The sequence below is a fragment of the Leptonychotes weddellii genome, chromosome 11 (genome assembly GCF_054177405.1).
Source record: "Leptonychotes weddellii isolate Sample4059 chromosome 11, ASM5417740v2, whole genome shotgun sequence".
Classification (NCBI taxonomy): domain Eukaryota; kingdom Metazoa; phylum Chordata; class Mammalia; order Carnivora; family Phocidae; genus Leptonychotes; species Leptonychotes weddellii.
The window spans coordinates 51,185,730-51,211,276 of record NC_138379.1 but is presented as its reverse complement, the minus strand read 5'-3'; the positions used below and the strand labels follow the sequence as shown (position 1 = coordinate 51,211,276).

The following is a 25,547-nucleotide window of genomic DNA, read 5'->3' as shown; positions in this document are numbered from 1 at the left end:
CTTATTTTGACCACAAGAAACAGGCATATTTGGTTTTGTGCTAGTGAAAATTCTTTTATTTATTCAGCAACTATATATTCAATACCCACAGTGAGCTGAGACTGTTTTAGGCACCAGGAATACAGAAATGCCTAGAACACATTTTGAGAACTTAAAACATGCCAGATTGTCTCAACCCTTTATGCATTCCATCCTTGTGACCATCCTCTGTCAACTTGTAAGTAAGGAAACTGAGGCTCAGAGAAGTGAAATGATTTCTCCAGCTCTGCAAGAGCCTGGGTCAGAGGGCCCCAGCTGTGAGAACAGGTCACTCTTCTTTTATACAGACCCACAGCTCAAAGCATGAAGTGAAGGGGGCACGCAGGGTGTATGGGGTGACAGGTGGGATAAGTAGATTGTGACAGAATGGTCTTTCTTGTTGGACTTGGGAACCTGGACTTGATTCTAGAGGCAGTGAGGAATCAGCGGTATGGAGGGAGTATGACCTCATGCTGTGTATTTCATTATTTTATTAATCAACATGTATTTATGGAGTTGGGTCACACCCTGGGCTTGATGCCAGGGATGAAACTGTTAAGAGAAGAGACAATATCGCCCTCACTGAGTTTACAGCCGAATGTATGGAGTGATGAGAGAGAAAGGTTACTGTCTTCCTAAAATTCTATGTGAAACACAAGGAAGGACTGGTCAGAAACAAGGTTGAAGAAATAAGAAAATGGTTTTAAAAAGAGAGAGCTTTGTAGGTCATCCTGAGGATAACAGGGATCCACTGAAGAATTTGAAGCCAGGTGATGACATAATGACATAGCGTGGTCGTTGAGAAGCAGAGTCCTAGATAATGCCTAGGTTTCTGGCTCAGAACCAATTGGATGGTGGCGTTGATGTACTTCATGGAGAGGGAGAACACAGGAGGAGGATCGCTGAGCTTGACCTGCCTGTGGGACATCTGAATGGAGATGCCCAGCAGGCAGAGGGTTATAGGACAAGAGCCCAGGATAGAGAACTGAGCTAAAGACTGAGTTTCGAGAGTGTCATCACCTGGCTGGAGAACATTAGCCCAGGGGAGTCTCCTGAGTGAGTGAAACTATAGGAGGGTCCAGGCTGGAACCATGAAAAATGCCCCCACTGAAGGGATGGCAGAGGTGGAGGGATCCAAAAAGACTACGGGAAAGGTAGAAATGCCCCCAGAGGCTTTCTCTTAGCACCTTCCCTGTGTCTTCTCAGGCAGTAGCTGTGTTCACTCCGGCACCATGGCTACTTCATGCCCGAGCATAAACCTTCCCCCCTCTGCCATTAGAGAGTTCATCTTGCAAATCTAATGGAGTAATGAAGCCATTGATTCTGTTAACAAACATCCAGTTCACTACCAGACCTGTAATGGGAATTCATTTTGGAGGTCAATACAGCTGTCGACGGAACTGTTCTTCCCCCGAGGCCCGTGGCTTTCTCCGTTGGACGCGGGCGGAAGTTGTTCTGCCTAGCATCAGAGAAGCCTGGAGAGTAATTAACCTGATAGAGCGCTAATGAGCTGGTGATCCTGGGGCCATGAGAAGGGTACAAAAATAGGTCAGATAACGGGGAATAGAAACAGGAAAGATTCAAATAGCCTAGCAAGCCACCACACCACCACTGAACCATCACACCCCAGCGGCTGTCACATCGCCAGAAATCACATCTTTAAATCTTTATTTCTCTTGAACAAGAAGTTTCACTGTGGAATTACTGTATGCCGAACGAACATTTTTGCTTGTTCCACAAACACAGACTAAGAACTTTCTGTGCACCTGGCTTTTATTGGGTAAATCCTGGGACCGTAGGCGCAACAGCCTCAGTCACTGTCTTAGAGACTCATGGGCTAGGCGAGGAGGCAGAGGGACCGTGGATATAATGAAGCATGGGCCAAGTGCTATTGGCAGCCAGAAAAAGGACCGCGTCCAGGAAGGTTTCAGAGAGAATATGATATCCGTGTAGGGTCTTAAAGTCCGCATGTGAGTGCCAGTAGAGTAGAAGTGAAATCCAAGGAAGAGCCGAAGCCCATAAGAAAGAGTCATAAAAGGGGCTGGTGTGCCTGGGGACTGATGAAGCTTCCGCATGCCTTGGGTCCGGGAGGAGAAAAGCAGGAAGTAGGTGAGACTGTCAAAGGCCTGTGCGTTAGGCTCAGGAACTTAGACTAGGCTTGGAGAACGAGCCAAATGAGTAATGCCCTTGGCTTGGGGGGGTAGCACTTTCAGCTGTAATCTGTCTTTAATACCCTGCTTCTTTTCTAGCACAACAGAGGGGAGTTTAAGAGGAAGAGTTAAGGGGAAAAAAGATCAATTGACACAGAGTGGTAGGCATAAGAGTTGGGGAATGGGGACCATTGTTGTCCTCAAGAGGACTTGGAAGAGCAGGGTAGGAGGAGCTGGGACCAGTCTTACGGGACAGTCTGCTCCAGATACATGTGTGCTTTTATCCTTAATGCGGTAAGGCACACAGTCCAGGGTCTGACCTAGTGAGTCTCCAGGAAGCAAAGCTCATTTAACAAAGTCAGCCTGTGCTTTGATGGAGGTGATGACGCAGGAGCTTCCCAAGAGGAGGAAGGCAGTGGCACTTACTGCTCCAAGGGCTGGCCTGGCGGGAGCGCCGGAGTCCCACTCCCATGCCGGGGCAAGCCACACCTCCCGGGATCTGGGCGAATACCGTCAAGGTTGTGACCCGGAGCGGCCCCCAGGCAACTCCAGGAGCGTCGCAGAGGCACGGGGCATCTCCTTTTCTGCCAGGCAGCCACAGTCCTCCCTCTCCGGAGGCAGGGAAGGGGCAGGTGTGTGAGGGGGAGAGAAGGCTGCTGCTGGATCATTGCCTCTGCTCATAATATCTTTTCTTCCTCTGACAGCCCACTTGGGGATAAGGACACCTTTCTTCCCTTTTTCAGTCACAGAGCTCCTCCTTTTGTTTCCCAGACTCCCTGAGAAACCTCTCCTCCACCAGTCACGGCCCCCGCTCTTCTCCAGCCGAGCTCAGCAGCTCCAGTCAGCACCTTCTCCGAGAACGGAAGTCCTCAGCCCCATCGCACTCCAGCCAGCCCACGCTGTTCACCTTTGAGCCCCCAGTGTCCAACCACATGCAGCCCGCCTTGTCCACCAGTGCGCCTCAGGAGTATCTCTACTTGCATCAGTGCATCAGCCGGAGAGCGGAGAACGCAAGGTAGGAGATAGGAGACCGCCGTGAGCACCGGTGGGTCGCACGGCCACTCACAGGGCCCGGTGGCTTGCAGTCGTACTGTTTTTAATTTTAAAGACAAGGGAGTAAAATATTTTCTCAGGCGAACAGACATATTTATTAACAAAGCCTCATTCTTTTGCCTGGGTAAGCCTCACATTGTGCTGGTATCAGCTGTGTTGCTGTACAGTGATAATTAGATTCCAGAGGAACCTCCCATTATCAGAAATCATGCTATAAAAATGTTTTGTTTAATCTGGGGGAGGAAGGCATTAGGGGCTAGAGTTTCAGAATTGGGGAAAAAAAAACATCAATTTACTTGTTGGTAAGAAGAGTATAGTTATAAAGTCTTACAATATTGAACATATCCGTATCTCACTTGTGCTCTAGAGCTGCACTGTTCTGTGTGGTAGTTAACTATCCACGTGTTTAAATTCGAATGGGCTCAAATAAGATAAAACTTAAAATGAAGTTCCTCAGTTGCACTGGCCACATTTCAAATTCCCAGTCGCCAAGTGTGGCTAGCGGCTACCCTAGCGGACAGCACAGATAAGGAAACATTTCATCATCACAGAAAGTTCTAGAGCAAGGACTCTCTGCTCTAGAATAACGGTCTTTGTAGTTCTAACACCACTAGCTCTCTCACAGGCGCAGAGTCTGTCCATATTTTTACTGCCTTTTATTCCCGTTGTTAGGGCAAACACAAGCACAGAGGTGATGGGCTTTGCCAAAGCTAGTTCCCACTTGCTAGCATGGGCAGCAGATGACAAATCCTATTTCTCAATTAATTTAGAAATATCTAATTTGTGTTATGAAAACTAAGGCAATTAGAGAACTGACTGTATTAGTGTATCACATCATAGAACATTTTCAAGCAGAATCTTACTCGAACCAGTCAAATGCACTGAGAGAGAGCCGATATAGATCATTTCTGTCCATTTCCTAGATGAGGAAAATGAGGCTCCCAGCTACCGCGTGACAGAGGCAGGACTAGAACCCAGGGCTCTTCATCCCTGGTCCTGTACTCCACACCGTGTTACCCTGCTTCTGGGACCAGCACACAGCATGCACTCCCAGCACTCTATCTTAAGGTTGCCTCAAATACCCATTTTCCTGAGGCCGCGGGATTCATGTTTGTGAACTTTCAACTGGTTCAAACTCCGTCCACTTAGACCAGAAGAGCTGAGATCACCCAACGAGTTTGTGCCAGCGCCGTAAACAGCACTGAGGCTCCTGGATCATACACCAGACATGCAGGGTGCAGAGACTAAAAGCATTTACAGGCTTGGAATCCATCAGATACAGGTCCAAATTCAGGTTCTGCCACTTTCTTTGTGATCTTGGGCCACGTACTGAACCTCCTTGAGCTTCCATTTCCTGACCTGCCGAATGGAAATAACTCCTTCTAAGGCTTCCTGATGAGCACAGTGACCCGAGCACATCCTCAGTACTCAGGAGCATTTGTTCTCCTTGGGCCCAGGCCCCCCCCACCCCCGCCACCCACCTCACACATCTTTGCCTCAGAGTAGAGAAGGTGAGGTCTTAAAATCATCGTTCTCTTGAAAGTGTACTTTCTATTAATGCCTCTCATCCTCAGAATACATACGTAATATCTGGGGATCTGGTTAAAATGCTGACTCTGATTCAGTAGGCCTGCAGTGGGTCCTGAGATCCTGCCTTTCTGCTAAATTCCAGAGCTTGTCTGTGGGTCACACTTTAAGTAGAAGGCTTTATATAATACTAACAACTACTACCACCTCCACTCCCATGATGCTGCAGGAGCAGCAGAGAACAGATATGTAAATGTCTCTGCTTGAATTAGCAGTTAGGGCCCACTCTCTGCACACCCCCCTCCTCGCTAAAACCTCTGTTAATTTGCCTAGCTGAAATCCACTTCTCTGATTTCCCACAACAGTTTTTTATTCTCTCTCTCTCATGGCATTTGGAACTCTCTGCCTCATTGTATGGATATTTGTATTAATATATTGCTGCACTTTGAAGACGGGACCAAGGGCATATAGTAGGTACATAAAAAATATCCAAGCAAATCTGTGTTATAGAGAGAGAACATAATAGGGGAGACAAAACTGATCTGCGGTTGGGGAAGCAGCTTTAGTGTGGGGCCCTGACCAAGCTGTGCTTTTCTCTGTGTCTGCTTTCACTTGTGTGGGTGTGGGAACAGGAGAGGGATGAGCAGGATCTTGGAGATTTTTGGAAAAAATAAGTTCAAACAACATTAACAGAATTCCCAAGTAATGGAGGGTGGGAAGGAAGCTTTCTTTGGTCTAGAGACACCATATAATTTCTGGAAGTATTGGAGTAGTTTACATGATACTAAACATACTGTAACAATTAGAAAATCCGGACACAATATAAAAAAACAACTGTTTGAAGGCACTGAAGAGCAATCACAAAGCAGACAGAAACTGAAAGAGATTTAACTCTTAAACGGAGCTAGGAGGGGGGCGCCCGTGGCTCAGTCGCTTGAGCATCCAACTCTTGATTTCAGCTGAGGTCATGATCTCATCGTCATGAGATTAGCTCTGCATCGGGCTCCACCCTGATGTGGAGCCTACTTAGGATTCTCTCTCCCTCTGCCCCTCCCCTGCTTGCGTTGCACTCTCTCTCTCTCTCAAAAAAAAAGGAGCTAGCCGCATACAAAGACATCAAGTGTGTCAATAGCTTTAATCTGTGGTATTAAGGGGTAGGGCTGGATACAGTGAAGAGATGGTGAAATTTAGGAGACAGAAACTCTAAAAAATCACTGGGGAGTGCCAGTCCCTGTGTGGTGGCAGAAGCACACTACAGACTGCCCCTCCCACTGATCACACGTAAAAACTACGGACAAAACACAATTGCCCTGTAATTGTTTTGATTCTATAAAAATAAAATGAGGCAAGTTATAAAGGGGAGCAAAACTTGAAGATGGCAACGATATAGAGGTGAATCCTCTGTATCTCGTGGAATTGCCTTGAGGGCGGGCCCACTCACAGCAGCCCATTGGGGCAGACAGCTGAAATGTGATAGAAACCCCATCTTTCTTTTTTTTTTTTTTTTTTAAGATTTATTTATTTGACAGAGAGAGACACAGCGAGAGAGGGAACACAAGCAGGGGGAGTGGGAGAGGGAGAAGCAGCCTTCCCGCTGAGCAGGGAGCCCGATGCGGGGCTCGATCCCAGGACCCTGGGATCATGACCTGAGCTGAAGGCAGACGCTTAACGACTGAGCCACCCAGGCGCCCCAAAACCCCATCTTTCTTGGTAGAGGAATCAGAAGAGAGCCCTTTGGGGGCTGGAAGGGAGTGGAGTACCCAGAGTGAAGAGAGCTGGAGAAGGGATTTCCTCATTCTGGGTGTGAAACCACACACGTCTCAGGCTCACTGTGAGCTGCACACGTGTGGGACAGACCAAACCAGCATAACAAAGGCTTTGTGAACTAAGCTGAGGTCTGCACCACCACACACAGAAGGAGAGACGATCTTGCATCCTGAATCTAACCACAGTGATTGCCTGCAAAACAAAAACATCCACATTCTCCAGAGGATTATAACAGAACCCAGCATCTACACAACATCATAGCACAATACTAAGGATATATAATACAAAATTTCTCAGCATACAGAGAACCAGCAAAATGTAACCAGTTCTCAAGGGAAAGCACAAATGCCAACCCCAGCATAACCTACATGTTAGAATTAACAGACACAAATTCAAAAGCCTGTATTATAACAATATTCCATAAACATGAATGGAAAGAAAAGAAAAACTATCAACCCACAAGTTTATATCCTGAAAAAGTATCCTTTAGGAATGAAGAGATTTCCAAATGAAAGAAAAACAAGAGAATTTCCGAGAGATCTGATTTAAAGAACTGATAAGGAAGTTCTTCAGGCTGAAGCAAAATAGTACCAGAAGGAAACTAAAACCTTCAGGAATGAAGGAACAGCAGCAGAAATAGTAAATATCTGCATAATTTTCCCTCCTCAGTTCGTTAGTATATGTGACTGTTGCAAACAAATATTAAACATTGCCTAGTGGGGTTTTCACCTGGTTTTCTCTTCAGCGTGAAGAGCTTCCTTTATCATTTCTTACCATCTGAGTCACCTTGTGACATGTTTTCCCAGTTTCCACTTATCTGGAAGTACCTGCATTTCACCCTTTTTTTTTAAGATTTATTTACTTATTCGAGAGAGAGCGCACATGCGTGGGGGGAAAGGGACAGAGGGAGAAGGAGAGCGAGAGTCTCAAGCAGACTCCCCACTGAGCACAGAGCCCTACGCAGAACTCAGTCTCACGACCCCGAGGTCACAACGTGAGCCGAAACCAAGAGTCAGTCGCTAAACATCCGTGCCACCCGGGCGCACCTCACCTTCGTTTTGGGGAGATATCTTGCTGGATATAAAATTCTGGAATGGTGGTTTTATTTTCTTTTGGCATTTTAAAGGATGTCATTATATAATCTTCTGCCCTTCATTGTTTTTGTTGAGAGGTGAGCTGTTATTTTTATTGTTAGAATCCTATATCTAATGTATCTTTCTTCCTCTGAATGTTATTTTTTTCTCCTCTTTAAAAAAACTGCAGTGAAATAACATAAAATTTATCCTCTGAGCTGTTTTTAAGTGTACAGCAGTTAGTGTTAAGTACTTTCACATTGTTATGTAACCAATCTCTAGAACTGTTTTTATCTTGCAAAACTGAAACTCCCCACCCATTAAAAATTCCCCATTTCCCCTTTCCCCTACTTCCTGACACCTTCCTTTCTACTGTCTGTCTGAGTTTGACTTCTCTAGGTAATTCATATAAATGGAATCATACAGCCCTTGTCTTTCTGTGAGTGGCTTTTTTCACTTAGGATAATGTCTTTAAGGTTCATCCATGTTAGAGTGTGTGTCAGAATGTCCTTCTTTTTCCAGCTGAATACTATTTCGTTGCCTCTTTATGCCACATTTTGTTTATTTCATCCATCAGTAGACACCTTGGTTGCTTCCACCTTTTGGCTGTTGTGGATAATTCTGCTGCGAACATGGGTGTACAGATACTCTTCAAAGAGTCAGATTTCAATTATTTGGGGAACATACCCAGAAGGAGAATTGCTGGATACTCTGGTAATTCTGTTTTCAATCTTCTGAGAAACTACCGTACCATTTTTCATAGTGGCTGCACTATTTTACAACCGTGCACAAGGGTGATAGTTTCTCCACACCCTTGCCAGTATTTGGTATTTTTTGGTAGTGCTCTCCTAATGGCTGTGAGGTGGTATCTCACTGTGGTTTGGGAGTTTTTTGGGTTTTTTGTTGGTTTGTTTGTTTGTTTTTTAGAGGTGAGGGAGGGCAGAGGGAGAGAGAGAATCCCAAGCAGGCTCCACCCAGTGCAGTCAGACACAGGGCTCGTTCTCACAACCCTGAGATCATGACCAGAGCCGAAATCAAGAGTTGGACGCTTAACCAACTGAGCCACCCGGGCGCCCCACACTGGGGCTTATTTACATTTCCATAATGATTAGGAATGTTCAGCATCTTTTCATGTGTTTGTTGGCTATTTGTACATCTTTGGAGAAATATCTATGTAGACCTCTGCCCATATTTTTTTATCTGGTTAGTTGGTTGTTGTTATTGGGTCGTAGAAGTTCTTTATATGATCTGGATATTAACACCTTGCCAAATATGTGATTTACGGATATGCCCCCATTCTACAGATTGCCTGTCACTCTGCAGATTGCGTCCTTTGATGCACAGTTGTATATTTTGATGCAGTCCAATTTATTTTTACTTTGTTGCCTGTGCTTTTGGTGTAATATGTACATTAAAAAAACATAATTCCCAAATCCACTCTCAGGAAGCCTTTCCTCCTGTGTTTTCTTCTCAGAGTTTATAGTTTTAGCTCTTACGTTTAGGTCTTTGATCCATTTCTTGTTTATTTTTATATATGATGTAAAGATCTAACTTCATTTTTGTGCATACGGATATCCAATTTTCCCAGCACCGTTTGTTGAAAACATTGTCATTTCCCCATTGAATGGTCTGAGCATCTATGCTGAAAATCATTAGATCTAAACATCAAGGTTATTTCTGGGCACTATATTCTATTCCATTGGTCTGTATGTCTATCTTTGTGCCAGTACCATGCTTTTAATTACTGTAGCTTTGTAATAATATGTTTTGAGATCAGGAAGTATGAGACCTCTCCCTTTGTTCTTTGTTTGCAAGATTATTTTGGCTATTTGGACTTCTGTTTGCTGACTTTTTTTCTTTGTTTTTCAGCAATTTGACTGATATTCCTGGGTGTATTTTTCTTGGTTTGGGCTTCACTTAGCTTTCTGATCCTATTTGTTGCTCTTTTTTATCCAATACAGCAAAATTTATACCAATATTTCTTCTTCAAGTTTTGTTTTGCCCCATTCCATCTCTGCTTTCCTTCTCTTCTTCACGTTAGACCACTTGATACTGACCCATACATCACTGATAGTACTCATTTTTTTAAAAATCGTATTTTCTGTCTGTGCTCATTTTGGATGATTTTTTAGTTGAATTTTCAGTTCTAGAATCCTCCCCCTTTTGCCCACCCCATCCTTTTATTTACTTTTTTTTAACCATTTTGAGGGGTAATTCAAGTACAGTCAGTGTCAATATATATAAAGTTTCCTCATGCCCCTTAAGTCCATACTTCCCTCTACCTCATTCCTCAGGAACCACTGTACCTCACTGTAGTGAGGAACCACTCACTACATTAGCTATCATTTTCTAGAATTTTACTTGAGTGGAATCATATAGTATTAACTATTTTTCCTTATATCTTTCACGCAACATAATGCTTTTGGGATTCATCCATGTTGTTACATGTATCATTAGTTGTTCCTTTTTATTCAGTGTACCTTTATATCACAATTTATCCATTCCTATGTTGATGGGCACTTGGATTGTTTCCAGTTTTAGCTATTACAAATTAAGATGCATCTGTACATAAATAGTCACTAACAAATCTTGGTGTAGACATTTGCTTAATTTCTCTTGGGTAAATACCTAGAAAACCAGACCTAGGTGGTTTTACTGGTGAATTCTATCAAATGGAGTACCACAAATATTACCCATATTCTTTCAGGAAACATAAGAGGAGGGCATCCTTTTGCAACTCTTTTTTTTTCTTTTTGAGACCAAAATAACCCTACTACCAAAACCTGGCAAAGATTACAGGAAAGAAAATCAGAAGGCAATATTCCCTATGAATATAGATGCAGAAATTCTTTCTTTTACCAAAAAAAATATATATATATAGTAAATCCAACTTAAAATATATATATTTAGTGTGTGTGTATGTGTGTGTTTTAGGGATAATTTAAATATATTAGGGAATATATGTGTATATATACCTCATTAGGGATAATAGTTCATGATGAAGTAGTGTTCATCCCAGGAATGAAAGGTTGATTTTACATTAAGAAACCAACCAGTGTAGGGGCGCCTGGGTGGCTCAGTCGTTAAGCGTCTGCCTTCAGCTCAGGTCATGATTCCAGGGTCCTGGCATCGAGCCCTGCATCGGGCTCCCTGCTCGGCGGGAAGCCTGCTTCTCCCTCTCCCACTCCCCCTGCTTGTGTTCCCTCTCTTGCTATGTCTCTCTCTCTGTCAAATAAATAAAATCTTTAAAAAAAGAAATAAAGAAACCAACCAGTGTAATTCATTACATCAAGGGAATAAGGAGAGAGGCACCTGGGTGGCTCAGTCAGTTAAGTGTCCTACCCTTGATTTCAGCTCAGGTCATGGTCTCAGGATTGTGAGATCAGGCCCCAAGTTGGGCTCTGCACTAGGCATGGAGCCTGCTTTAGATTCTCTCTCCCCCTCTACCTCTGCCCCTCCCCCTCCTCTTTCTTTCTCTCTCCCTCTCCTAAAAAAAAAAGAGAGAATAAGGAGAAAAATAATATAGTCATCACCTTAGTAGATGCAGATAAAGCATTTGTCAAAATTCAGTGCCTCTTCATAAAAATTTTCTTAGCAACCCATAAATAGAGGAAAACTTCTTCAAATTAGTAACAGACTTCTAAGGATAACCTACAGCTAATATCATACCTAACAGAGAAATATTAAATATATTCTCATAATACTGGGGACAAGGACAGAATACCTGCTCTTACCACTTCTGTTCAACATTGTACTAGAGACTCTAGCCTGTCCAATAAGGAGACAAAAAGTGTGAAAGGCACAAAGATGAGAAAGGAAGATGTAAGACTGTCTCTATTTGCAGGTAACTTGATTGTTTATATAAAAATTCTAAAGAATCTAGAAAACAACTGCTAGAATGAAGAAGTGAATTTAGCAAGGTCACAGGATAAGGATTATTATATATAAAATAATTTTTACATACTAGAAGCAAACATTTGGAAAATGAACTTTTAAAAAATTCTTATATAATGATGCCAAAAAACATGAACTACTTAGGAATAAAAAAGACTTGCAAGACCTCATCACTGAAATCAAACACTGCTGAAGGAAATTAAAGACCTAAATATGGAGAGTGATATGCTATAGTTATGAATTAGAAGACCCAATATTATTAAAATGGCAAATCTAGAGGTGCCTGAGTGGCTCAGTTGGTTAAGTGTCTGCCTTTGGCTCAGGTCATACTCCCGGGGTCCTGGGATTAAGCCCTGTGTTGGGGCTCCCTGCTTGGCAGGGAGTCTGTTTCTCCCTCTCCCTCCCCCTGCTCGTGCTCTCTCTCTTTCTCTCTCTCTCATTCTCTTTCTCAAATAAATAATAAATAAAATCTTTAAAAGAAATTTAAAAAATGGCACATCTTCCCAAATTGATCTATAGCTCCAGTGCAGTCCAAATAAAAATCCCAGCACGCATTTTCATAGAAATTGATAAGCTGACTCTAAAGTTGATATGAAATTCCAAACAACTTAGAATAACCAAAATGATTTTTAAAAGAACTTAACAGGGATGCCTGGGTGGCTCAGTTCATTAAGCATCTGCCTTCGGCTCAGTTCATGATCCCAGGGGCCTGGGATCGAGCCCCGCATCGGGCTCCCTGCTCAGCGGGAAGCCTGCTTCTCTCTCTCCCTGCTCATGCTCTCTCTTTCTTTCTCTGACAAATAAATAAATAAATCTTCAAAAAAAATTTAAAGAACTTAACAAAATTAGAGGATTTATACCACCTGATTTCAAGCCTGGCAGACAAACCTTTGTCTTTGTCTTCTTCAAGACCATGTTGTTTTGATGAAAAGGTAAACATACGGACCTCCCTGGAACAGAATGGTGAAGCGTGTGTGTGCATGTGTGCGCACGCACGCACACACACATGTTGACAAAGGTGCCAATAGGGAGATGAAAGTCTTTTCAACAAATGGTGCTGGAATAAAAAAAAAAAAAAAAACCTTTATTGATACCACACTACTCAAAAGTTAAATGTGTCAGGGGCACCTGGGTGGCTCAGTCGTTAAGCATCTGCCTTCGGCTCAGGTCATGATCCCAGGGTCCTGGGATCGAGCCCCACTTCGGGTTCCCTGCTTTGAGGGAAGCCTGCTTCTCCCTCTCCCACTCCCCCTGCTTGTGTTCCCTCTCTCGCTGTCTCTCTCTCTCTCTGTTGAATAAATAAATAAAATCTTTAAAAAATAAATAAATAAAAGTATTTTAGGAGGACCTGGGTGGCTCAGTCGGTTAAGCGACTGCCTTCAGCTCAGGTCATGATCCCAGGGTCCTGGCACTGAGTCCCACATCGGGCTCCCTGCTCAGCGGGGAACCTGCTTCTCCCTCTGCCTGATGCCCCCTCCCCCCCGGCTTGTGCTCTCTCTCTCCCTCTCTGTCAAATAAATAAATAATCTTTAAAAAAAAGAAGTTATGTGTCAAAGACCTAAATGTAAAATGTGATAGTGAGAAATTTCTAGAAGAAAACATCTCTGTGTTCTTGAGGTGAGCAAAGATTTTTATCATAGGGTACAAAAAGGGAGAATCATAAAAGAAAATAAATTGATAAAGTAGTTGAATCAAAATTAAAACTTTTGTTCTTCAAAAAACCCCACAAAATGCCAAGTCACAAAATATGAGAAAATACTCAAAACAAATATATCTGACAAAGGATTTATTTCTAGAAAATATAAAGCATTATTACAACTTAAGACAAACAACCCAATTTTTTTTAATGGGCAGAAGATTTGAATAGACACTTTACCAAAAAAAGATACAGAAATGGCAAGTGAAAAGATGCGGAATCACCAGGGAAATGTGAAAACCTCCAAGCAGTTTTGCTTCATGTCCACGGGAATGGGTAAAGAAAAAAGACTGACAGGGCGCCTGGGTGGCTCAGTTGGTTAAGCGACTGCCTTCAGCTCAGGTCATGATCCTGGAGTCCGGGGATCGAGTCCCGCATCGGGCTCCCTGCTCGGCAGGGAGTCTGCTTCTCCCTCTGACCCTCCTCCCTCTCATGCTCTCTGTCTCTCATTCTCTCTCTCTCAAATAAATAAATAAAATCTTTAAAAAAAGAAAAAAGACTGACAGTGCCAAACATTGACAGATGCACTGCTCTCCTGCTTCTGACATCCACATTACATACTAGGTGCTCTGGAGAAAAGAAATAATGCTGTATAGTTTACAAAGCACTCTCACATTTGTTACCCCATTTGACCTCCAAAATAATTTCATAGGGTTACATCTTTATTTTTGTTACTGTAGTTTTAAGTAATCTCTACACCCAGCATGTGGGACTCGAACTCACAATCCCAAGATCAAGAGTCTCATGCTCCACCGACTGAGTCAGCCAGGCACCCCTCAAAGGGTTCCTTCTGAGTGGGGATTTGGGAGAGAGAAGCAGCTCATTCATCTCTGCCTAGCATAGACATAAATATGTCTGTTTGGATTACTGTAGTGACAGAGAGGGAGAGCGAGAGAGAACGGAGGCTAATCATAACCAGCCTTTATCTACTCCTTTTTTCATTTGTGGGGGAACCTGACATACTATACAATAAATTAAGCACCTTAGAGATAAAACTACGAATTACTTATCTTTTACTACAGTTTTGGCCACTATTCTTCCTTCAAGTACCAGATATGCGTTCCAGCTAAAATGACTTCAGTTCTCAAAATCTAGCTTTTCCACTGAGCAAAAGTAACTCCTCAAAGTAGTAACTGTCACCAAGGAGGGAGTATTCTAACTGACCCCATCAAGACAAGTGGAGTCCTTTTTGTCTTGCCTGGATGTAGTTTTTCCCTCCAGCCTTTAGGGCCTCATTTCAGATTCTAGACCTTCTCTCTCTTCCTATTTCCAGGAGGCTGTTATACCTGTAGCAGGTGATACGGTGTGGTGAGTCACATGCCTCAGAAAGCCATGCTTCTGGGCAAGGGTCGGGGGGGTGGGGGCTAAAATTTCAAGTGATGGGATTCCAGATGGAATGCATCACTGACCCTGCAGCAGTATTCTGCATAAAGACGGCGGGTGAAAAGTAAAATGAGAAACGGCAATGGAGGACTTGCCTTTGATTAATCATTTCTAAGACCTCGGACTCATTCACCCGGTGGCTTTGATGGACCAAAGGCTGAGAATATACAACTTTTTGTTTCATTTATTTTGTCCGTATAACTTTGCTCTGTAACCACAATGAGAAGGCTGGCTCACACTTGCCACCAGAAGGGTTTGAGATGCAAAGATTACCTCACCTCTTAGAGATTGTGAGACAGCGTTTTCTGCGTTTTCTTCCCTCACCGGGAGGATCCCTGTGAGAAGGGTGAAATGCAAAAGGATGGTCCACATGACCTCTTCAGATCGCCAGTGACAGTTACAGAACTAAGTGGTGGTTAATTCACTTAGGACCGTGTGTACATTCGCTTTCTTTAAATGGGAACATACCTATTAAAAATGAGACTGGGCTCTTCATGAAGGTACTAGGAGCAGGGTGGAAAACAGTGAAATCATGGTGTGTGGTGCGTGAAACTATATGGAAAAATGCCAAAGAACTGTTGCAAAATTAAGTGCTGAGGAAAGCTAGGAGAGCATTGCTGAAAGACAAGGGAGCGCTTTTGGGCGGTGTTAAGCCGCGAGCAGAGCGGCGGCGAGAGGTGATGGGCTCGGGCCACCCAGCCGCAGCGGGCGCTGGGGCGGGGGGGGGGCAGGGGCAGGGGCTGCGGGCCGGAAGGGGTGCCTCTCTCAGCCTTGCCTTTGCCGCCTGCAGCTCCCTGCACAGGCCAGGGCGGTTCTTCTCGTGGGGTAGGCGAGGGGGTTCAGAACGGCCTCGCGTGTGACGCGCCCGGCGCAGTACCGTGCTCCTTTCTGGAGGCCCCTGTCAGCCCGCGGGCCTGCTCGTCCAGTCGGAAATCACAGTCTGGTGGAGGAGACCAGTACTGGTGGTACATAACGCAGATAACACTTCTACCTGCTCCAAGGACAGGGTTGAGCAAGTGATTGCTTATGCTTGGAGGTAGAGGATGGTAAGGAACAGCTTTAAAAGATGCACCGGGACGCCTGGGTGGCTCAGTCGGTTAAGCGTCTGCCTTCGGCTCAGGTCATGATCCCAGGGTTCTGGGATCGAGTCCCACATCGGGCTCCCTGCTCCGCGGGAAGCCTGCTTCTCCCTCTCCCACTCCCCCTGCTTGTGTTCCCTCTCTCGCTGTGTCTCTTTCTGTCAAATAAAATCTTTAAAAAAAAAAAAATGTGCCATTTGTGCAGAGTTAGAAGGATAAATGGGAGCAGGAGCTTTGCCAGGTTGCAGTAGGAAGCCTGTCAGACAGCGTGAACAACGCAACCAAGCCCAGAGGCTTAACTGCATGGGGCCCACTGGGAACAAGGGAAGTTTGGCTGAGTGGATCCAAGAGTGGGGAGGGGAACAGGGAGAAGAGATTGGAGAGGTGAATTAGAGCCGGAGTACAGCTTAGTCCTAAAGGCAGTGGCACAGTGTTGGAAATGCGTAAGCTGGCAAGTCAGGAAAGTAAATGTCTGGAGGACGTCAAGGGGATCTGGCGGATGGTAGGGAGACTAGCTACCAGCCCTTTCATTTATGCGGAAGGAAAACCAGGAGGACCTGAACTGGGGTGGATTCAGTAGGACCTGACAGGGTTCTTGAGTGAAAAATTATAATGTGGGTAACTCCCGGGTGTCTGGTTTGAGTGACTGGTGCATTCCCAAGGTAGGAGAGTCGGGAAGAAGATGATGAATTCATTCTTGAATCAGGTTAAGGTTTGAATAAAATTATGTGAAACATGGAACAGTATTTAAGGTTACTGCAGGACACCTGTGATGTTCTCCCCATCCCACCTTAAAACCCTCCAGGGGCTCCCCTGTTCCCAGCAGCTCCAGCCTGGCCCCTGCACTGTCACCTCTCAGCCCTGCCTCTTAACACGCTTGCTGCAGCCTGAGCAGCTGCAGTTCCTTTCCCTTGCTAGGCTGTGTTCTACTTCTTCGTGCCTCTCACGAGAACACTTTTGCCCCTCTCTTGCCTTTCGCCTGGCCAATTTCGAGACTCACTGAACAGTAAGATCTTTGAAGAAGCCTCCCCTGACATTCTGTACCACCACCACCAGGGAGGGTCAGTATAAATCTGTCAAGAGCTGATTATAATGATCGGTATGCATGTCACCTCCTCCACCACTATGTCCCCCAGGGCAGGAGGCATCTGTGTATCCACTATGCCCGACCCCAGTGGAAAATAGGACATCAGTAAGCGTTTGTTAAATGAACAGATCTCAGTGGGGACATCCAGCCTTATATCTACCATTGACTCCCCCATCCTTTGTTCCACGCACTCCATTATCAAAAGGCTAGAGGTTCAGTGATCTAGGTCCATGGTGCGTGGCTTGGTTATGTGTGTGAAATGGAAAAGAAAAGGAGAAAGAACACGGAGGCCTAGAAGAGAAGGGCCACTGAAGGTTTGGGGAGTGAAATGGAACTCCCCAGTGGTCAAGGATGCCAGTTTACAAGAGAGTCTGGCCTAGACACCTGTTTACCTTCCTCTTTCTAAACTACTGGGCCCTATTTTCTATCACCATCTGGTGGCCACATCCATAAATAACAAGCTCCCCAGGAGCTACATATATGCTTGTATGAGGCAAAAGTTCCAGCGGATTGGCTTCAGGAGGGCTATGAGCGCCTCACCCGCCCCAGTTATATCATGCAAATTTGTATGTATACGAGATTTGCCTCATGCCGGTCAGAAGTGCCAAGAACCTTGAATCAGATTCTTGAAGAAGCTTATAGCTTCCAGAAGGCTGAGAATCACTACTGTGAAGGATTGTTCTAGAACAGTGATTCTGTGAAATCCTATGAAAAATCATAATGTGAGATACGTGGATCCCTACTTGCTCAGAACCTCACCTTCCACTTTCCCACACCGCCCACCTCCACACAACACAGAATCCAGCTTGAAAATGACGTTCATTAGGCCGGTGGCTTTCTGAGCTTCAAAGTTGGATGAACCCCGGAGAGCCAGAGACTCTCCAGGCCATGCCTTCGGGTGGGGGCTGAGTGGAGCTCACACAAATCCTTCCACTCCCAGATCTATTTTTACTGTTTAGTCTTGCCTTATTTCCCAAAAACCTACATTTTAAAACAGTAATCCTCAAAACTTTTTCTGTCTATAATATAGTTCCCAAATGGGAAACCATTTTTCCTATAAAATTTTGGTCTTCTGGAAAGAGCTATTTCCCCCCTAAATGCCTTTCAACAAACCATAATGCCTGGTAGAAAATACCCAGATAGCTTCCATGGGAACCGTTCTTTATAACGTATCACTTCCACAGCCATTAGCGGACTGGCTTTACAGCGGGAAGACGGAGACTCAGGTGAAGTGACCTGTTTGCTAGTGTATGACACCAGTTTAAGGGTTCTTTCCATTGTCTCACAGCTTTCGTATGCAAATGTGTACACTCTGGGGTACTTAAAGCAACGAACAGGCGGGTGGTACAGCTGCCGTGTTTATGCAGAGGGGTGAGGGGTAAGAGCGACCTCCGCTAATCACAGCCATCCGGGGGTAGGGCGAGGCTAAAGGCTAACATGGATGGAACATCTGTATATTAGATCTCCTGGGGTCTAATGTCTGAACAACCTTCGTCGTATGTTTTTAATCACCATTTTTGCAAATGCATTAACCAAAGCTCAGAAAGAGAAAGTCCCTCATGCCAAGTCACACAGCTAGTAAACGAGGATACACCTCAGGCCTGCCGGCCTCCTCAGCCTGGTTTACCAGCCAGCTGAATGGGGCTTTGAACACGCCAGCTTGCCTCCCCGGGTGGGCAGTCCTGGCCCCCTCTAACCTGCCCCATCCCTTCCCTTCTTCTCTCTCTCTTAGGAGTGCCAGCTTCTCTCAGGGCACCAGGGCCTCATTTCTCATGAGGAGCGACACAGCCGTACAGAAGCTTGCCCAGGGCAACGGACACTGTGTCAATGGGGTCAGTGGTCAAGTCCACGGCTTCTATAGCCTCCCCAAGCCAAGCCGGCACAATACGGAATTCAGAGACAGTACCTACGACCTCCCCCGGAGCCTAGCCTCCCACGGTCACACTAAGGGCAGCCTCACAGGCTCTGAGACCGATAACGAGGACGTATACACCTTCAAGACGCCCAGCAACACCCTGTGTCGGGAGTTCGGGGACCTCCTAGTGGACAATATGGACGTTCCAGCCACCCCGCTCTCAGCCTACCAGATCCCTAGGACGTTCACGTTGGACAAGAACCACAATGCCATGGCAGTGGCCACTCCTGGGGACTCGGCCATCGCCCCCCCTCCCCGGCCACCCAAGCCAAGTCAGGCAGAAACCCCTCGATGGGGCAGCCCTCAGCAGAGACCTCCAGTCAGCGAAAGCAGCAGATCCATCTCTGCCGCGGCCACCATCCCCAGGCGCAACACCCTCCCAGCCATGGACAACAGCCGACTGCACCGAGGTTGGTATCATCCCTGGCTGTGACCCTGGGGAGAGGGAGGTAGCTTGGGAGTTCTCAGTAATTTGCCAGTCCCTGGTCATCCACACCGAGGAGATGTAAGGCCCACCCAGGTCACTGATACTCACAGGTTTAGGGATCTTGTACCCAAACCCCTTCCTGGCTGGTCCTCCAGCACTGGAGGCTATTTGTGGATGCCCGCAATGCAAGAGTGTAGCAGACCCTGCTTGAGAGCGGTTACTATTCTACTCAGGGAGCTGGAACATTCTCGGTTAACCACAACACAACTTATTATGGGTTTGGAAGTCCAAATCATAGTATTTGATTCATTTTTATATAAATCAAAGACAGAGAAAATAAATTTAGAGGACCAGTTCAAACTGGAGCCAAACCTATATGGACTAAGAGACTATTAAAACAAATTTTGAGCTACTAAATTTTTTTTTAAAGATCTTATTTATTTGACAGAGAGAGACACAGCGAGAGAGGGAACACAAGCAGGGGGAGAGGGAGAGGGAGAAGCAGGCTTCCCTCTTAGCAGGGAGCCCGATGCGGGGCTCGATCCCAGGATCCTGGGATCATGACCTGAGCCGAAGGCAGACACTTAACGACTGAGCCACCCAGGTGCCCTGAGCTACTAAATATTTTCTAAGCCACACATGAATCTCTTTGGTTAAAATCTGGATTTCTCTCTGAAGTGTATAAATTTTATTGTCACTGATTTCCCCTGAGCATATTCCAACCCTGAATAAGCTTCCTCTGTGTGACGAAAAAGTATAGTCATATTAATTCCTTTCATTTTGTATCATGCTGTATAGCTTGCAAAGCCTGCTCCTATCCATCCTATTGTCTAAGTCACGTAGTGACCCTGAGAGTGTGGTGGAACAGAGCCTCAGTGTCTCCATTTCACATGAGGCCAATGGTAGTTAGGAGACTTATTAAGGTTTGCAAGTTCAGTCGGGGACAGAGGTGGGACTTGGACCTGGGATCCTGAGTTTGGGCTCAGTACTCTTTCAGTCCATCAACTATTGGATCAATCACCTGTGCTTTGGAATTGAAATGAAACTGACGTACATAAAACATGTCCCTACTCTTCAGAGAGCTCACATCTAGTTGGAGAAATAAAACCAACATATATAAATTGGTCCAGTATCATTATTCCTATAGTATTCATAGACGCGATGGCAGGGATGAGTGGGACAGGAGTTGAGTGCCGAAGGAGTTAGAGGAGAGGGGCGTACCTGAGGGAAGGAGTAGTTAGTTAAGGAGGGATCCTCTGTAGGTGCCAACACTGGAGTTAGATCTAGAAGCCTAGGAGGAGTTTTTGAACTGAGGAATGATGGGATGGAAGTAATACCTTATCACTTGGGTTTGAGAGTAGTATCTTCTGCTGAGGGTTTGGGGAAGTATCAGCACATGGATCTCCTTTCCTCTCTCGTAGCTTCTTCCTGTGAGTCCTACGAGTACCCGCAGCGTGGTGGAGAGAGTGCAGGCCGGTCTGCCGAGTCCATGAGTGATGCGGTCAGTTCTTTCCTGGTGAGTGGGGGTTAGCCAGGGGTCCTCAGGCCTGCCTGGGTGGGTTAAGGTCACACTCCAGGGAACAAAAAGTACAGCTCACGAGAGTGATGGCTTCTCCCTCTTAGGGACCTGCCTGTTTCTTGTCTCCGTCCAGATGCCTGGGTTGGGTTTTCAGAAAGTAAGATACAGGTGTCTGGTGTGGAAGAAGTGAGTGTACTTAGACAGCTAGACCACAAGGCTCGCCAGCCCTCCAAGTCAGTAGGACGGGTCTAGAATGCAGAGGCCCCGGGCCCTGGGATGGGGAACCTGAGGCAGCAGGCTTGTCCGTGAGGCTCCACCCGAAGGAGGGGCTGCAGTGTGGGACTGCGGGTAGGGGCGGTGCTCAGAGGCCGTCCTGGTGGCAGAAGTATGGTCTGAGTGCAGGATCCCAGGCTGCCCTCTGCAGGGGGCTGACCACAGCTCGCCAAGCAGATGAGGGCCTGGCGTTGCACCCACTGAAATGATGGAACTTGGGTAACCAAAGCAGAGGCAGCTTCCTTGTCTGTGTGGATAGGCGGGGCAGGGGTAGGAGACTCCTGGCAGGAGCAGGGGCCAGGATGACTGCATTGTACACCTTGGCGGCAGCTCTGACTGCAGCTGGCGGTCACCCTGCAAGCTGGCCTGGGGAGCACACTGGCCCAGACCTCACTGGCCAGGGCCCAGGCTTCTCCTGGGCTCCTGGCCCTGCTCGGGCTTCAGATGCCGGCCCGCAAATGGGGAGTGTGGACCTGAGATGAAGAGCAGGTCCTAAACCAAACCCATACGCTCCATGGCTTGTGCCACCCTCAGCGTGGTCAGGCCCCCACAAAGCCTTCTGCACCCAGCCACCAGGGGTATTTGATACCAGAGGACTGTGACAAATTTCCAGTGGGTCCCAAGGGATTGTGGAAACTAGAAGGGACCCACAGACCTCGTTGCTTCCCGCCTCCCACTGTGCCTTCCTGCTTGGTTTCCCCAGGGCCTGCCTTACTAGCTTCCTGGGGCAGCTAACTCAGTTATAACTCTCCTCGCCTTGCATACAGATTCTCACTCCCTTCCTGTTTCTTCCATTCCCCCTCCTAGCCAGGGAAAACCGCTGTGGGTCGGTCCGAGAGCACCAATTCTGAGGACAACTACGTCCCCATGAATCCAGGGTCCTCCACCTTGCTGGCCACGGAGCGGGCAAGTGATAACTCCCAGAGTGTCTACATCCCCATGAGCCCGGGCCCCCACCACTTTGAGGCGCTTGGCTACCCCTCAGCAGCCCTTTCTATGCACCGGGGCCCCAGCCGAGGGAGTGAGATCCAGCCACCTCCCGTCAACCGCAACCTCAAACCTGACCGGAAAGGTGAGTCTCCTCTCTCCCCGTCCCGTCTCTGGACGGTGTCCAGGAGCTGTTTGCGTTCATTTAGGGATCGAGTGGATCCTGAACTTTCCTTGCCAGGAAGTGTTAGCCTCTGGGGGCCTAAACCTCCCGCAGCTCTCATACACATACACAAACGCTCAAATTCGTGCCCGTGGCCCAGCAGCCCAGGGGCTGGCGGCCAGAGTAGCCTGGATGGGCAGGGGTGCGGGTGCCAGCAGGAGAGGACACATTCCGGTGCCGCCTCTGCCACCTGGGATTAGAAGCAAATCATTCTGTGTGTCTGAGCCTTGTTTCTCATCTGAGAACTGTGAATACTTGCAGAGCACTGAGCAGCACAGATAATACGCCTAAAAGTGCCTTGTAAAGTGTAAACTGCTTTTGGAGGACGTGGGAGGAGGACTGGATCTGGCGGAGCGGTCTGTTACAAGATAACTCGGCTGGACGAGAAAGGCGTGAGCTCTCCGACCGGCTACATGCGGGTTGGAATCCTTATTCAGCACTTCCTCGGGAGGGGCTTTGGGTAAATCATTTCAGTTTCTCTGAGCTCAGTTTTCTTAGCTGTGAGATGGGGACAGTGGTGTGTTCCGGAGGAAAGCATCTGGACACCGGGTCTGGTATGCAGCAGACGTTCAGGAAGCCTAGATCCGTGCCCTCTGCTCCCTCAGGCTGCTGGCCAGGGGTCAGTGGCAGGAATCCAGAGGGAGAAGTCAAGCAACCGGGCAGGATACCCCAGCCCCCCAACTTGGTCTGGTCAGCGGCGAGTTCAGACCTTAGCATTTGAAGTGAAGCCTTAAAGGGCTTTGTGCATTCGCCTTCCTCCCCTGCGGGCTCTACAGCCTGGTCCGCGAGTGGCAGTGACGTCCTCCATCTCAGTTACCGTCTCTTGTTTTTATGTACAGCCACACGTCTGGGGAGAGCAGTCTCTTGTCAGACCCAGTGTCTCCATTTTGGATTCTGAAAATATGATTACTCCAGAATATGCTTGCAAAGAAAATAATCATTCAGAATCTGAAGACATGACTTCAGGGCCTAGCAACATAGGCAAAGACCACAGAAGCTGTAAAAGCGGGAATGCGAAAGCCTTCGTGAATATACGGGTGTGGTGCGTGGCCGCGTGTGGCCGCGCGCCATTAGCAGCAGCAGGGGCTGATCGTTTGCCTTTCTGTTCCTGCTGCAGTGAAGCCAACACCACTTGACCTGAGAAACAACACCGTCATTGACGAGCTCCCCTTCAAGTCACCTGTCACCAAGTCTTGGTCGAGGGCCATGTGAGTGTCCACCTGGGGAGGTGGGAGCGTGGCGCGGGGTTGCGAGGGCTGAGTCGGGAGCTGCAGCCCGATGCTCACGCCGCCGGCGTGGCCGAGAGGTCTCTGGGGCCTCGGTCTCCTCGTCTGTGAAGGGGGAGTCATCGCGCCTTCCCTGTATCAGACCTTCCTCTGCTGATGGAGGGCGCAGTCTGGGGCCGGGAGCCTGAGCGCTTCCCCAGGTCACGGTCCTCTCCCCACCACAGCCACACCTTCAACTGCGGCTCCTCCCGGTACTGCCGCCCCATCTCCACCCAGAGCATCACCAGCACGGACTCCGGAGACAGCGAAGAGAACTACGTCCCCATGGTGAGTCGCCCGCGCTCCACGGGAGTGACTGCTGCCCGAGGACCCGGGCCCCCCGCAGGCACCCCCTCTGCTGCCGCCATCCTTCCTGTGCACAGTGGGGTCACACGGGCCCTGCCCTCGGGGAGGCCGACTGCGCCCGTGGGTGGACAGGCCGTGCTGTGGGGACACCCTCGCAGGGAGAAGGGAGATGGCTCGGGGAGGCGGGGCACGGAGGAGGAGGCGAGCGGTTGACCAAGGCTCCAGGTGGAGGTTGGGCTGGATCCAGCTCATGAATGACCCCGAATGCTGTCTGGGGACGTCTGGGCTTTCCCTGTGGGCCACAGGGAGCCCCAGAAGGTTTGAAGGGCCAGCGGATTAGGCCAGGGCCTCAGCACCGTCCCTGGGAGCCTGCAGAGAGTGACTAGGGCAGCCTTCAAGGTTGACTTCCTTCTTCCGTCCTGTTAAAATCTTTCAAAAGTCAAGAACTCTTCATTCCTGACTGTGCTGTTCCCACGAGCAGGAGCGAGAATGCGAGCGTAAGCATTTATTACCTCCTCAGCGGAGGGGGCACACATGTACCATGACGTACGGTGCCAAAGGCCAGGCCCGAGATGTAGACACGGTCAGCACGAGAAGCTTCCTCCGTGACATTTTCACTGAAAAGGGAGTAGCTGCCCAGCACCTGTAGCTGCCGCGTCAGTAGTGAAAGAACGAATCAGCCGAACAGTCAGCAGCCAAGAAACAGAACACAGGACTGTTGCCATTCTCATTAGGATGACACTTCAGGAAAATCCTCGACAAGTTGGTCTTGGTGCCCGGACGGAGACAGGAGCCTAGAGTGGCTCCGTCGAAGGGCAGCTGCAGGAACCCGGGGAGGAGGGGCCGGGGCCGGGAGATTCAGAGAAGCAGCTTGGGTGCCACCGAGGGCTTCCCAGCATCCGGGGTGTAAAGGAAAGGGGCGCCCTGTTGGGGGCCAGCAGGCAACCACGGGGTCTGTCAGGGAGCCAGTGGGGGAGACCCGGCCGGCCGGCCCGGGAGGGAGGCACAGCGGGACGAGTGCGGGTCCGGGAGCCGGGTGACAGAGCCAGTTCCCGTCCCCACTCACCAGCTGTACAACCCCAGCCAAGTCAGGCCACCTCTCTGAACTACAGTTTTATCTTTATTTTAAACAACAAGAATAGTACCAATACCTACATCACAGTACCGTTATGAAGGTTTAAATGAGGACATGAGACACCCAGAGCTGTGGGTTTTCCCGGGCGGTGTGTTAGTCTGTTTCCTCCACTTACTGATGGTTTTTCCCTCCTTTGTGATAGCAAAATCCAGTGTCTGCATCTCCCATTCCCAGTGGCACCAACAGTCCCGCCCCGAAGAAGAGCACGGGCAGCGTTGATTATCTGGCCCTGGACTTCCAGCCGAGCTCCCCCAGCCCCCACCGCAAGGTACCGGGGTGTCCCAGCACCCAGCCTTGTACCACTTGACTGCTTTTCCTTTAGTCTGGGTCTTAGGGGGCTCGCACGCCTCCTCTCTGTACGCACAGGTGCTTGAGGTCTGTCCGACCTTCTCAGCCAGTCCATCCCCCTTGTGCCGATGAGCAAATGGATGCACACTGAATGACAGAGCCGAGACTCGGGGATCCTGTGTCCTGGTCCTGAGTTTCCCTTTGAGAACTCAGTGTCTAGGTGCATCCATTGCCCTTGGTACGGGGACCTGCAGAAGGGACTCCCCGGCCCCGGAAAGCCTCCCCGGGAAGCACACTCGGCTGCCCAGTCCAGACAGCAGGGTGGCTGCCAGTGTTCCCTGGCCCCCGGCAAATTCCTTCCCAGGAAGGTGGGTGGAGGCAGAGATGAAGGCCTGGGAAATCAGGAGTGCTGACCCAGGCTGTTGCAGAACAGGAGAGATGATGCAGTTTGGGGTTTAAAGGCCCCTTTCAGAAACAATACAGGCTCCCGAGGCTGGTCCGAGTGGCAGCAGAGGCCCATCTCCCCTTGAGGCAGCTCAGAA

General features: G+C 47.9%; 1 protein-coding gene across 1 annotated transcript in view; it reads left to right on the top strand.

Annotated features, from left to right (window-relative positions):
* The window catches only part of GAB2 (GRB2 associated binding protein 2), a 181,688-nt gene that overhangs the window by 152,775 nt on the left and 3,366 nt on the right, over positions 1-25,547 (top strand). The window contains exons 3-9 of the mRNA XM_081798913.1: positions 2,940-3,183; positions 18,460-19,052; positions 20,491-20,585; positions 21,669-21,933; positions 23,129-23,219; positions 23,462-23,564; positions 24,860-24,985. Of these exons, the coding sequence (XP_081655039.1) occupies positions 2,940-3,183; positions 18,460-19,052; positions 20,491-20,585; positions 21,669-21,933; positions 23,129-23,219; positions 23,462-23,564; positions 24,860-24,985 (1,517 nt within the window). The remainder of the gene's footprint in view (positions 1-2,939; positions 3,184-18,459; positions 19,053-20,490; positions 20,586-21,668; positions 21,934-23,128; positions 23,220-23,461; positions 23,565-24,859; positions 24,986-25,547) is intronic.